The sequence below is a fragment of the Halichoerus grypus genome, chromosome 4 (genome assembly GCF_964656455.1).
Source record: "Halichoerus grypus chromosome 4, mHalGry1.hap1.1, whole genome shotgun sequence".
Lineage (NCBI taxonomy): Eukaryota > Metazoa > Chordata > Mammalia > Carnivora > Phocidae > Halichoerus > Halichoerus grypus.
Genome location: NC_135715.1, coordinates 62,398,969 through 62,412,997, shown reverse-complemented (window position 1 = coordinate 62,412,997; position 14,029 = coordinate 62,398,969). Strand labels below are relative to the sequence as shown.

The window sequence follows — 14,029 nt, the reverse complement described above, 5'->3', positions numbered from 1 at the left end:
AATTGTGTTTCATAAAGCGCTTTTGTACATTAATAATTATTAATGGTAACTTTGTTTATGAATTTTGGATATTTTTATAAAACACTGTTGATTCTCAGTGTTTACAAATATAAACAGAAGTATCAAATGAACTTTCTTTTTAAGTGGAGATGTAACTGACAGTACACAGATCTTAAGTGTACAGTTAGTTGAATTTTTTGTTTGTATATGCTCATTAATCTCCACCCAAATCAAGACATAAAACATTTCCAGCACCTCAGAAGGCTTCTTTATGCCTTTTCTCAGTAACCCCGAAGGTAAACCACTATCTGACTTCTATTTCCTGTTTTTGTGTGCTATTTAAATTCACATAAATAGCTTGATACAATTGAACTTTTTTGGATCTAACTCCTTTCATTTAACATATCTATAAGATTCATCCATGTGGTCTACAGTAGTTCATTTTTAAATTATTGTGTAATAATTCAATTATATAAATACACCACAGTATATTGATGGACACTTGGATTGTTTCCAGTTCTTAGGTATTGTCAATAAGGATCCTATGAATATTCTTGTCCATGTCTTTTGATGGATGTAAGTTCTCATTTCTCTCGTGTGTATATACAGGAATGGAATATCTGGGTGATAGGACTGATAGCTTTAGTAGGTACTGCCACTCATTTTTTAAAGTGTTTGTATCAATTTAATCCACCAGAAATGTGTGAGAATTTCAGTTGTTCTACATCCTCTCCAGTACTCGATATTGCTAATCTTTTTAATTTTGGCCATTGTGGAAATTGTGTGGTGGTATTTCATTTGTGATTTGTACTTTTTTGAAGACTAATGATGTTGAACAGTTTTTCATATGTTTATTGGTTGCTGGATTACCCTTTTGTGAAGTGTATTTTGAAGTCTGTTACCCAGTTTTCTACTGGATTATCTGTATTTCTCTTATTGATTTGTGAGGGTTTTAAAAAATGTGTTCTGGGTACAAATAAGCATTACAAATATTTTCTCCCAATTTTAACCTGTGTTTTCACTCTCTTAATGGTGTATTTTGATGAACAGAAGTTCTTCATTTTAATTTTGTCCTATATCCTAACTTTAGTCATTTAATCTTCTCCTGCCCTAGGTCATTAAGTTATCCTTACATGTATTTTCTAAGAAACTTCGTTGCTTTAGCTTCTACATTTAGGTCTTTGGTCCATCTCAAATTAATTTTTGAGTATGCCATGAGGTGTAGGAGTCAAGGTTAAAATCTTTCCCATTTGAATATCTAGTAGATCAAGCACCATTTATTATAAAGGCAAGCCTTTCCCACTGAATTGCAATGGAAACTTTGTCAGAAATCACAAGACCATAAACGTGTGGATTTGTTTTATAAAGTTTATTCTACTCCCATTGGTTTGTCTGTCCTTGCACCAATACCACACTATCTTGTATAAAGTTTAACCATTAGAAATACATTTCACTTGGATGAAATTAAATTGAATTAATTAGATGTTTTTCTTCTTTGAATTTTCTATCCATTATTTTTACTACATTATTATAAAATTATAAATCGTGTTTATCTGAAACTGCCATAATTCTCACTTTGCCTTTGAAGTGTGATTCTGAGCTATTGCTGATCTGATAGATGTGTGTAAAATCGCTTCACAGAATGTCAGTTTGTTGAATTAAGTGAGTTCAAGTAGTACTTGTATCATTTATCATTGGCTCTGCTAACAGAGGCATGACTTCTGCTTTAAATTTGCACAGCTTTTAAAGACCTTAATTCAAGAGGGTAAAAAGAGGTTTCTCATCAGCTCTTATTGGTACATAAGATTTCTCTCATCGGCCTTCTGTTTTGATTGGCAATTGAAAAACTATGAATTTTTGAAAGATAATCTTTAAGGTTTTTTTGTTTGTTTGTTTCCAAATAATACTATTGTTTATAACTTAGAAGAGAAAATTGCACATTAAACATTAGGGTCTTAATCATACAGTGTATGTAGCTGTACTGAAGCTTCCCTGGAGGATTTGTTAATTCTTGGTTATTATTTTTTCTTTTTATGAAAGGTTTTGGGAAACTGACACAAACACACACACACACACACACAAATTTCTCTGGTTTATATAGCTGCCTATTTCTGTATTAAAGCTGTTAGAGTGCTGGCAAATCTTACTGATTTATACTTATCTAAAGATTCCTGAGTCATTTTTTATTTGACTAGCTTCTGTGCATTTTATATTATGTATATGCATGCATGTATATGTAATACCTGTATATTCTAATTAAAATTTCTAAAATTTTAAGTACACTTACTTTAATAACAAATTGTTTAGTTTAAAACATTTGAAAACACAAAGAACAAAATAATGGTCATCCATCCCTTGTTAATCCTGAATTAATTGCTATTAACAGGTTGACACGTTTCATTCAGTTTGGGTGATAGATTGCTCTATTTTTGTAAAATTGATATGCATAAATTCATGATAAGGATTCAAACCATGCAGAAAAACACAAAGATGAAAGTTTTTAAAAATTCCTTCATTTAGAAATAATTTTAAATAACCATCATTGCCATCAGTTTTTTTTTTAAGATTTTATTTATTTGACAGAGAGAGAGCACAAGCAGGGGGAGTGGTAGAGGGAGAAGCAGTTTCCCTGCTGAGCAGGGACCCCAGTGCAGGGCTCGGTCCCAGCACCCTGGGATCATGACTTGATCCAAAGGCAGACACTTAACTGCCTGAGCTACCCAGGTGCCCCTCATTGCCATCAGTTTAACATTTTATATATCTTTTTAAATTGGATGAATGAATAGAAAATACTTTTATAGGAGATGACTTCGTATTCTGGAGTCTTTCTTAATTCAATTTGAATTTAATACAAAAAAAGAAATAAAACTGAAAGAGATGTGAAACTTGAAATAAATATTTGCCATGAGAGATACTTTTCCTTCAATTTTGGCTTCAACTTGGCTTCATGTATTTGGGGCTCTGTTGTTAAATGCTCACGTGTTTGTAATTGTCATGTCTTCTTAATAACATTATAAAATACCCTTCTTTGTTTCTAGTAACAATTTTTGTCTTCAGAGTTTATTTTGTCTGAAATCGGTATAGCTGCTGTAACTCTTTTGGTTTTTGTATGCAAGGTTTATCATTTCCCATCCTTTCACTTTCAACCTTTTTGTGTCTTTAAATCTAAAGTGTTTCTTTGAAGACAGCATATAGATAGTAGGATTATTCTTTTTAAAAAATCCATCTGCCACTCTGCTTTTTAGATGGCATGTCTAATCCATTTATATTTAATTTAATTGCTGATAAAGTAGTACCATTTCGCTATTCTTATATGTCTTAACTGTTTTTGTTCCTCTGTCCCTCTATTATTGCCTTCTTTTGTGTTAATATTTCCTAGTATACTACTTTAATTCCCTTACTATTTATTTAAATATATGTGAGTGAAAGTTTGTGTGTGTAGTTAGTTTCTTAGTGGTGCCATGGGAATTACAATTAACATCTTAATTTATAACAGTTCAGGTTAATACCAACTTACTTTCAATAGCACATGAAAGCTTTACTCCTACATAGCCTAGTTTTCCTCTTCCTTCACACTATTATTGTTACAAATTACATCTTTCTACATTATGTGCTCATTAACATGGAATTATAATTATTGCTTCATGCAGTTGTCCTGTAAATAAGGGAAAAAAGGAATTACAAATGGAAAGTATATTAATACTGTCTTGTGTTTATCTATGTCAGAACCTTTACTGGTGTTCTTTATTTCTTCATATGAATTTAAGTTATCTCTAGTGTCCCTGTACTTTAGCCTGAAGGATTTCCCATATTTCTTGTGGAACAGGTTTCCTAGTGAACAGTTTTTGTTTTTGTTTCTTGGGAATGTCAATTTCTCCGTCGACTATTCTTGAAGGATAGTTTTACTGAATATAGAAATCTTTTGTTGACAGCCTTTCAGCCGTCGACTATGCCATCCAGTGGCTTCTGGCCTCCATGTTTTCTGATGAGAAATCAGCTGTTAATCTTACGAGCTTCCTTTGTCATAATCAGTTACTTCTCTCCTACTTTCAAATTCTCTGTCTTTTGACAGTTTGATTGTGATGTGTCTTAGTGTGGATCTATTTAAGTTTATTCTGTGTGGAGTTTGTGAGCTTATTGAATGTTTAGATTAATGTTTTGTCTTAATCACATTTGTGAAGTCTTTGTCATTATTTCTTCAAATATTCTTTCTGCACTCCTCTCTTCTAAGATCCCCATTGTACTTATGTTGATGGTGTTCTGTAGGTATCTGAAGCTCTGTGAACTTTCTTTCATTTTTTTTTTCTTCCAATTCTGCAGACTGGATAACTTTAATTGGCCTATCTTCAAGTTCAGTGATCATTTATTCTGCCTACTCAAATGTGCCATTGAATCCCTATAGTGAATTTTTCATTTTAGAGATTTTCAACTACAGAATTTCCATTTGGTTACTTTTTTTTATCATTTCTATCTCTTTATTGATGTTCTCTATTTGATGAGACACTGTTTTCATACTTTAGTTCATTAACATGGTTTCCTTTAGTTTTTTGAACATATTTAAAATAGCTGATTTAAAGTTTTTGAATAGTAACTCCAATGTTTGGGCTTCCTCAGGGAAAGTTCCTATTGACTTTTTTTTTTTCTGTGCATGGACCATATTTTTTTGTTTCTTTGCATGTCTTATATTTTTTGGTTTTGTTGCTTTTGTGAAGGAGGGGAGGATTTTCAGAGGTCCATACTTCGCCATTTCTGCTGATGTCACTTATGTATTAACTTTTCTATATAAAACATTCTTAATATAAATCCAGATATTTATAAATTCTTACACCTTTCTATCTGACACAAGGCTATAGTCTCTTTTTTTTTTTTTTTTTTTTTTTTAAGATTTTATTTATTTATTTGAGAGAGAGAGAGAATGAGAGAGAGCACATGAGACAGGGGAGGGTCAGAGGGAGAAGCAGACTCCCTGCCGAGCAGGGAGCCCGATGCGGGACTCGATCCAGGGACTCCAGGATCATGACCTGAGCCGAAGGCAGTTGCCCAACCAACTGAGCCACCCAGGCACCCACAAGGCTATAGTCTCTTACATGGACTTCTAAGTATGAGATTTTATAAATAAAACAAAATCTGTCTATATTAATATTATAAGTACTCAGAAAAATGTGTTTTAAAAAATTCACAGGGACGTCTTCTTGGATATCATGATGCTGGCAAGTAGGGGTAATGAACTTGGCATACTTTCCAGTTACTAAGTGCCTAGTACTCTACCCGTAGTTTAGATGCAACAATCCAACTTAGTCCTTACAGAATCTCTCTGAAGCTCTGAGAAGTTAAAGAGCTTACCCAGGACCACACAACTAGTAAATGGTAATCTAAAATGTAAAACTAATCTTTAACTTGAGTTCTTAAGATTTTAGTGGCAGTGTTCTACTGTGTAGAATACAGTGTGTACTGCATTTTTGTGAAGTGTGTAGCCCATACACCAATCCCTTGAAAATCGCCTGTGGTGCTTATTGAAAGATAGATACCTAGGCCCCAAACCTATGCATATTGAACCAAAATCTCTGAGATTTGGGCCTGGGGTGGATGACGATTCTCAGTTATGTTACTTTTGGGGGAGTGGTGGTTTCTGGATTGCCTTTTTCTTATGACTTGGGCTAAAAAAAAAACAAAACAGTAATCCATTTCAAGTTTGTATAAAAATATAATTCTACAATTCAAAGACCACTAAGTTTTCTTATAATTTTCTGAATTTTGGAAGTACAAATTCTACACTGCTATGAGAAGAATATATTCTGTAATAATATAACAAAAAACTTCTGTGTCACTTTCTATGCTTATTAGTATAAGCTACTGATAAATTATAGGTTTTATAATATGTCAAAGCTTTACATCTTTATATGTATTATTTTACTATGAATTGCATTTATTTATACATCAAAATTTAGTGGAAAAATGTAAGCAGTGGATGAACCACCCTTTATTTTAGGTTGAACTCCCACCACCTGATCTTGGACCAAGTTCTGCATTAAATCAGACACTCATGTTGTTGCGTGAAGTTTTGGCATCTCACGATTCTTCAGTTGTACCATTAGATGCCCGTCAAGCTGACTTTGTGCAAGTATGTTATAAATCATTTTTAATAATTACTTATTGCTCCCTATTATACATTCTGTTGAAATTCTGGCATTTTATAACCCATACATTTTAACAATCCTTCTCATTGATTTTTCCTTCAAATATTAAACCAGCTCTCTTTAATTTGAAAAGTATTTTATTCAGTGATGCTCATTGTAAACATTATGACTACTGCACCATTTAATCTTTTTAAAATGTACTTCTGTAAGTTGGCCCCCTTCCAGTTAGTTTGATATTCGTTCTGAAGTACTGTTCACCCAGGTCCTGTATCACTGATTGGGGAATAAAAAATAAATTTCATTTTATTTTTCATTTAAAGGTTTTATCATGTGTCTTGGATCCTCTCCTCCAAATGTGTACTGTATCTGCCAGCAATTTAGGCACAGCTGACATGGCCACTTTCATGGTCAATTCACTATATATGATGAAGACAACACTAGCTCTGTTTGAGTTCACTGACAGACGTCTAGAAATGCTACAGTTTCAGGTAAATTTTACCGTAAGATGACAGCTCACTGTGATGGAGCCTTTTTTTCTGTATACGATCTCAGTTACTGGCTTTAATCCAATTTTAGTGACCTACTTTCTATAAATCCTTTGGTATAATCTGATGGAAGTCCATACACACACACACACACACTCGGTAGTTTGGATTTGTTTGGGGGAAGCTAGAATATATAATAAATACGACATTTTATTCAAACCATAGTTTGTGATGATGGAATGAAGCTTTTCTTATTGATTGGAACAGTTATTCTGTATGCAGATTTCAGTTTCTGAACTGTGAATAATATGCTATATTTTTCAAGCTTTCTAGCTAGTGCAGAAGGTGTTACAGAGGACAGATATATTTTTATCTATGTGTAAACCAGTGTTAGGCAAAACATTACAGTTTGTTATACCAGTGACTCTAGTCCTATAAGCCAAATGGTATCGCTTAAGAGTTTGTAAAGTGGCTAAAACAAAGCCATTTGTAAAATTTACCAGATACTTGGCTTCTGATTTTGAAATAGTGGATTTTGGTAAATATGTTTTTAAGAAAAAACTCTGAATGTTCTGTGTTATTACAAGTAAAGAAGTAATTTGGCAGTGGCTATGGTAAAAATTCATTTGTTAAAGTTTTAGGGGTTTCTAAGGAATAAGTTTTGATACATCTAAACTTGTGATATTTTCTAATTTCTAATTCCTTCTTTTAAAAGAAATATAATGAAGTATGATTAATTTTCCTTCCTTACATAACTCTTTTTTTGTGGAATTAATAAAATTCTTTTTTTTTTTAATTCATTGGTTTTTACTGTATTTATCACTAATTCAACCCCCAAACTCTACCATTTGTCTAAATCTTTTCTCAAGAAGTTCAGATATATCAGGTGTTCATCAATCTCTTTTATCCCCAATTATCTGTGTTTCTTAACTATTCCGTGGTCATGTTTTGCATTCCAAGGGGACAAGCCCCAGTGTGTAAGTGCCTAGGCAGCCTGTACTTACTCCATGCTTGCTCATTGGCTGTTGGCCAATGCTTGTTGCATGGGCCAGCCCAGAGTCAGTGTGAGAGAGGACTGTACAATGATGCAGATACTGGAAGATGTGGTTTATTTAGGCCCTCCAAAGAAAGTTCACCTTGTGGAGTAAAAAAGATTCTTGATTTTCAGAGTTTTTCTATCAGTAGTCTATTAATGTTCTTCCATTCTTACTTGCCTTCTTCCAGTGTTTCAAGTAAGGCGTTCAGGCTAGTCTGATTCTCTTTTCTTTGTGGTGACTTATTCTGTCCATCTAGAAGCTTGTACGGATTTTCCTTTGAGTTCAGATATTTCCTCAGGATATTTTTTGGTATGTCTCTTTTTCTGTTATTTCCATTTGGATTTTGCAGAGCCATTTCAGTCTGAAGATTCAACCCTTTCTTTTGCTCAATAAAGTTTTTTACTATCTAATTAATTATCACTTTTCCATCTGTTACTTTTTATATTCTGAAGCTCCTGCCCTTAGTTGGTTTTATCTCCAGAATCTCTCTTCTAATTTCTTTTTATATCTCTTTAATTTAATCTTTCTTTGATGTTACGTATTACTTTTCTTCTGTTCTTCTTCAGATACTCATTCGGTTCTTAGCAGTAACTCTTTCATTAAATGTTTATATTTGCACATCTTGTTTCTCTTTGATTTCCAGTAAGTCTAGTGACTTAAGGGCTCTAATTGTACTTTCCTGGACATTCACTTAAAAAAAAAAATTAAAGTACTCTGTGTCTTTTAATAGAGTTGCCTCCGGAAAAGATATTTGTTCTAATTATTCAGATGGGTTTTCTCTTAGAACATATTCACCTCTTTTAAGTTAGTTTAAGTTTTTTTAAGAGGGAAGGGCTCAGCTATTGGAGTTTACTTGGACAACGGCAAGCATTCGGATATTAAGAGCACAGTTAGTATACTGTGGCGTGGGCAAACAAACTGGTAAAACTGAGGGAACTCCCTGGTCAGGAAAAGTGGAAGACTCCCAAACTCTCGGGCCTATACTGGTAAAAGTAAGGGAGCAGCAGACTTCTTCCCACTAGGGGATACTTCAACCCATTAGGGTAGTCCATTTGTGTGGATTCTGCCCCCATTGCATTGGATGGCTTCCTCAAAGATAATACAAAGCAGGTGAGCATATACAACTCACGTCTGCTAGTTCACATCTTCATGGGCAGTTCCTAAACCTGAAATCTTTGACCAACCTTCTGCTGGGTCCTCAGCTCTCCCCTAATTATAACAAACCTGCTTCTCCAGACGGCACATTTGATTGGTTGAGTCAGTCCAATAAGTTGGGAGGGTAAGGGAATGTGGAGGTCAGGAACATAAGGCCTTCATCTTCCCAGAAGTCTTCCTAAATATTTTATTTTACACTGTTGTTATTTTTTAGTGTTTCTTGTTTTTTGTTTGTGTTTTGCTTAGTGCCATCTTTTAAAAGAGCTGACAGGCAACTCAGATTTTTTGACTAGTGGCTAGTCCTGGAGTCCTCTTCAGTTATCATTTTTAAAGTGAGATTTTCTCTCCCTTTTGTAGAAGGACTTCCTCTTTGGGGAAGGAAAAGCTTTTGTCACAGAAGCAGCTCCTGTGCCTCATGGTCTGGCCTCATAGCCACGGCAAGGAGCAAGTCCCTGATGAAGAGCTCACTCCAGGGTGGTCTACTTCTACTCTCATCAGTCCTATTCCTCTTTTAAAATATTTTCTTTCTGTTGTGTTTTATTTTAGATTGAAGCACATTTGGACACACTTATAAATGAGCAAGCTTCTTATGTTTTAACTAGAGCAGGCTTGAGTTCTATCTATAACACCGTACAGCAACATAAGCCTGAACAGGTAAGCACACGGGAGATCCTAATTAGAGAAGTGCCCATTTAGAGCATGGTAGTTCTAGAGCTAGACTCTAGTTTGAATCTTGGCTCTGCCACTTAATGCTGTTTTTCACTGGGAAAGTGACTTATCTCTCTGTGTCTATTTCCTCATCTGTGGAATTGGGGTGATATTAATATCTGTATCATAGGGTTGCTCTGAAGATAAAGTGAGAAAATACATGTACAGTTCCTAGATGACTACCTGAGATGTAGTAGAGTGCCCCCAAATATTAACTGTCCTTTTTACTATGGTAATTTTGGTTAAAAATAATGAAAAAAAAAAACTTAGTATTATAAAATGTATAAAGGATATTCATACTGATAAATTTTCCAGAGTCCTATATCACTATCAGTTAATTGAATGCATAGATTACTGTGTAAATGCAGTCGTCCCCTTTTTAACTTAGTGAATCTTGATCTATTACTTTGGAAAGGTAAATACTTTGAGGCCAGCATAAAATCTTGTTAAGCTATAGAACCCCAGTGGAAATAGAGAAGGGAATGGGGGAACCCGAGAAACCTATGTCAGGATCTTTCTTTAAAAAGCAGAGAACTCTGATGGGAGGGATGGGGGGTTGCTGGGTGATTGACATCGGGGAGGGTATGTGCTATGGTGAGTGCTGTGAATTGTGTAAGACTGTTGAATCACAGACCTGTACCTCTGAAACAAATAACACATTATATGTTAAAAAAAAAAAAAAAGATAGTAGGAAGGGAAAAATGAAGGGGGGAAATCGGAGGGGGAGACAAACCATGAGAGACTATGGACTCTGAGAAACAAACTGAGGGTTTTAGAGGGGAGGGGAGTGGGGGGATGAGTTAGCCTGGTGATGGGTATTAAAGAGGGCACGTTCTGCATGGAGCACTGGGTGTTATACGCAAACAATGAATCATGGAACACTACATCAAAAACTAATGATGTAATGTATGGTGATTAACATAACATAATAAAATAAAATTTAAAAAAATAAAATAAAAAGCAGAGAACTCATTTAAATGGCATTAACATGAAGAATATTTTATAGTCCAGGAACTTTTAAATGGGGCTTTCAAAAATCACCAGTTCCAAATGTTTTATTCTGATAAAGCAGCAAGCAAATTTCTACCAAAGAGGAATCAGTTCTGCTGCTGTTTTATACTACCTAAAGTTGTCAGAGTGCAACTTCAAGCCTCCATGATTTACTGACATTTTCTAAGTGCTTCCTTGCGTTTTGCCTTCCTTATATGTAAATCTGAAATGTCCTGGTATTCCCATTGTTAATAAACTTGTGTTTGTCACTCCCTCCAACAAATATGATTGCGTGCCTTCGTGCTAGTTACATAAAAATGATCAAGTCATAGTCCCTGCTGTAGTTGAGGTTGAAGAGATGACACTTGAGTTCTTTGGAAAGGAGCTGAATTTCCAAATTTGGGGAATCTATTAATAGACTATATTTCGTAAATGAACTGAAACTATAGCACCTTTTTTTACATCTTGTTTTTGCCGTTTTGTTTTGTTTTTCAGGGCTCTTTAGCTAATTTGCCCAACCTAGATTCTGTGGCACTGAAGGCTGCAATGGTAAGTGAATAGTAAAGCATTTCAACATAGGTTTCCTCTATACTGATTATTATTAATTTTGTCCTGGGTGGTAATTTTTATCTCTTGATATACTACATTCACATTGGGTGCGATAATAATGTTTCCTTTAACTAAGGTCTGACCAAGACATACGTTTGTAGTAATATTCCACTCTACCCTAACTCCTCATCATTCCTGTTTAGGTTTTCTTGATTTTCAGAGTCTTACTTCTAACGTAATGGAGAAACAGGAATGACAGATCAAAAGTTGTTAGGCTATATATCATTGAAGACTTCCTGCTGTTAGTGATCTTTGGCTTATAGTTCTTGATTTCTTCCTGAGGTGATAACTGAAATTGGATTCCAGTCTTAAAATAACATATTCCTCTTGAGTGTGAGACTCCTCAAACTCCACTTTATTTCCTTCTTTTCAAGTGAAGAGCTTGCCTGCACATCTGTGAGCGTCACTTCTTGTAGCATGTTTCCACGTCTTACATATATACTTGGCATGTATGTATATCCACCAGTCATATGACACTCGTTTAGCCAACATAGGGTGATCTTGTTTGGAAGCTTTGTAATAATACACTAGCAGCAGTAATAACAACAGTGTCTTTAGCATTTATTGAGCATGCTAGTGTTTTTCATATGTTAACTCTAATCCTCTGAACAAACCCATTCAACCTAGTACTGACACTCTGAACTACTATACTGCCTATCCTATCCGAAGTATTTAGATACTCACCACAATGGCTTGACTGTAGCACACAGTTCTCCTGGACTACTTTTGATACCAAGGCTTTGTTACCTATCATCTTACAGAGCTAAATTATATGAAAGGGATAAGCCCACAAGATACCTAACAATGCAAAGAATGCAGAGCCAACAATATTAATATTAGATGATAGATTTTAAAAACACTAAATAAGATAAATAAGGAATATTATGTCATGATAAAAGAATATATATACACATAGAGAGAAGTAATAGTTACAACTTCTGTTCATCAAACAGCACAGTAAAAACTATAAAAATACGAAGATTTTATTCTAAAAAGTTTAAAAATAAATAAAAATGAATAAATTTTAGATTAATTAAAAAAGATAAGTGTCTTAGAAAGTTAAATATACACTCACCATACTACCCAGTAGTCCCACTTCAAGGTATTCCACCCCCCTCCCAAATGAGGACATAAGTCTACACATTACAAAGATCAGTAACCTTAGTTAGTACTCAATAAATGTGTTTCCTCCCTCTCTCTCTCTCCCACCAACACATATCCAGTCCATAATATAAACCTACAAAATATATTTAAACCCCATTACAAATTATTTTGTGCTTGGTCTTAAACTTGTTTTGTGTGTGGTCCATCATTCTATATATAACTATTGCCTTCACTTGAATTGCTTCAGGGCACTTCAGTTCAGCATATCCCAGAATTGAACTCTTCTGAGTCTTTCCTGCCCCACCCCCAGGTCCTCTTCCACGTTTCCCAACACAGAAAGTGGTAAGAGCATCTGTCCATTATCATTTCAACATTATCTGCTGTTTCCTAGGCATCCTGCTAAGAATTGGGATGAAAATAGATGTGATCTAGTAAGGAGTGTAGCTGTTGCACAACTAAATAAATGTGAAAAGAATACAGTTATGAATTGTGATAATGCTGTGAATTAAATTATACAGATCCAGATCTGGGAGTCAGCCCTTACATCTTGTCACTAACCAAATGCTGATGGTTTTACTATCCAGTTCTCTCAAATACCTCCTCTTCTATCTACCATGTTACTGTCCTTGTGGTCTAAGATGCTTCAATAGCCACCTATTTGGTATCCTTGCATCTACCATTACAACCTTCCCTCCTTCTTGCTGTAGCCAGATGTAGCTTCTTAAAACTTAAATCAGATTATTCCCCTCCTTCAGTGGTTTCCTAAATGCTTTTACCAATAAGAATTAAAATCCTTTAAAAAAGTGTAGGAGACCTACATGAACCGATCTCTGTTAGCCATTCTCTTTCTCACCTCAAGCCTTCATCCATGCTATCCCACCCATGCTACCCCCTGAGCCCCCACTACACACTCTCTTACTTAATCCCTATTCATCTCTTAAGATCTCACTTCACATGTCCTTTCCTCAGATTCTTTTGCCAAACACAGAAACTAGGTCCATCCTCCTGATTTACACTTTTATAGTACTTTGGTGTTTTCCTTCATGGCATCTAACACAATTTGTAATTATATATTTATTTACATTATTATTTGTCTACTACCTTTCTCAGTAGATCATAAGCTCTGTGAAGCTAGGGTCTGGCCTCTTTTGCTCACCATTATACACACTTTACCTAATATAGTACCTTCCTAATAGTAGGTACTCAATAAATATTAGTTGAATGAATAGGTAAATTAACAATTAACAAATACAGTGGATTTAAGAAAGTAAGGTAGACTTGAAATCTGATGACCTTTCTTGTTAATATTGTTACTCAAAAGTTTGGTGAAGGAGATTAAGATGAATGACTTGGATTCAGAATTTTAAAAGTAGTTATTGCTGATATTGACTACATTAAGAAGTTGACACTTTAGGGAATTTTAGTTAGAATGTTGAAGCAATATCTCATTTTGATCACAAAGAACTCATTATTTGTACCATGGTATATTTGCTAAGATTTAACCCTTATAAGTGATGGCTGTATTTGAGATGTCTACTAGCAAATATATGCACTTTATGTTTTGCTCTTTCTCTGTTTCATGTAGGTTCAGTTTGATCGTTACCTCTCAGCCCCAGACAGCTTGCTGATGCCACAGCTGAACTTTCTTCTAAGTACCACAGTGAAGTAAGTATTTTTTGGTTGCAACTAGTTGGTGAAGATTCATATATTTTTAAAAATACCAAGCACATTTCTTAGAAAAAATTTATTTTCGGAATAGATTTACCATTGAAGATCTATAGTTTTATGCCTGAGGTCCCCTAGG

General features: G+C 34.6%; 1 protein-coding gene across 3 annotated transcripts in view; it reads left to right on the top strand.

Moving 5' to 3' along the window:
- The window catches only part of COG6 (component of oligomeric golgi complex 6), an 88,706-nt gene that overhangs the window by 60,566 nt on the left and 14,111 nt on the right, over positions 1-14,029 (top strand). For 2 of the 3 annotated variants that reach the window (XM_036114603.2, XM_078070419.1), the window contains exons 14-18: positions 5,990-6,121; positions 6,458-6,625; positions 9,361-9,468; positions 11,008-11,061; positions 13,811-13,890. In XM_036114603.2, coding sequence (XP_035970496.2) covers positions 5,990-6,121; positions 6,458-6,625; positions 9,361-9,468; positions 11,008-11,061; positions 13,811-13,890 — 542 coding nt within the window. Of the gene's footprint in view, positions 1-5,989; positions 6,122-6,457; positions 6,626-9,360; positions 9,469-11,007; positions 11,062-12,472; positions 12,568-13,810; positions 13,891-14,029 lie in introns of all 3 variants that reach the window. The other variant, XM_078070418.1, reaches the window with a different exon arrangement.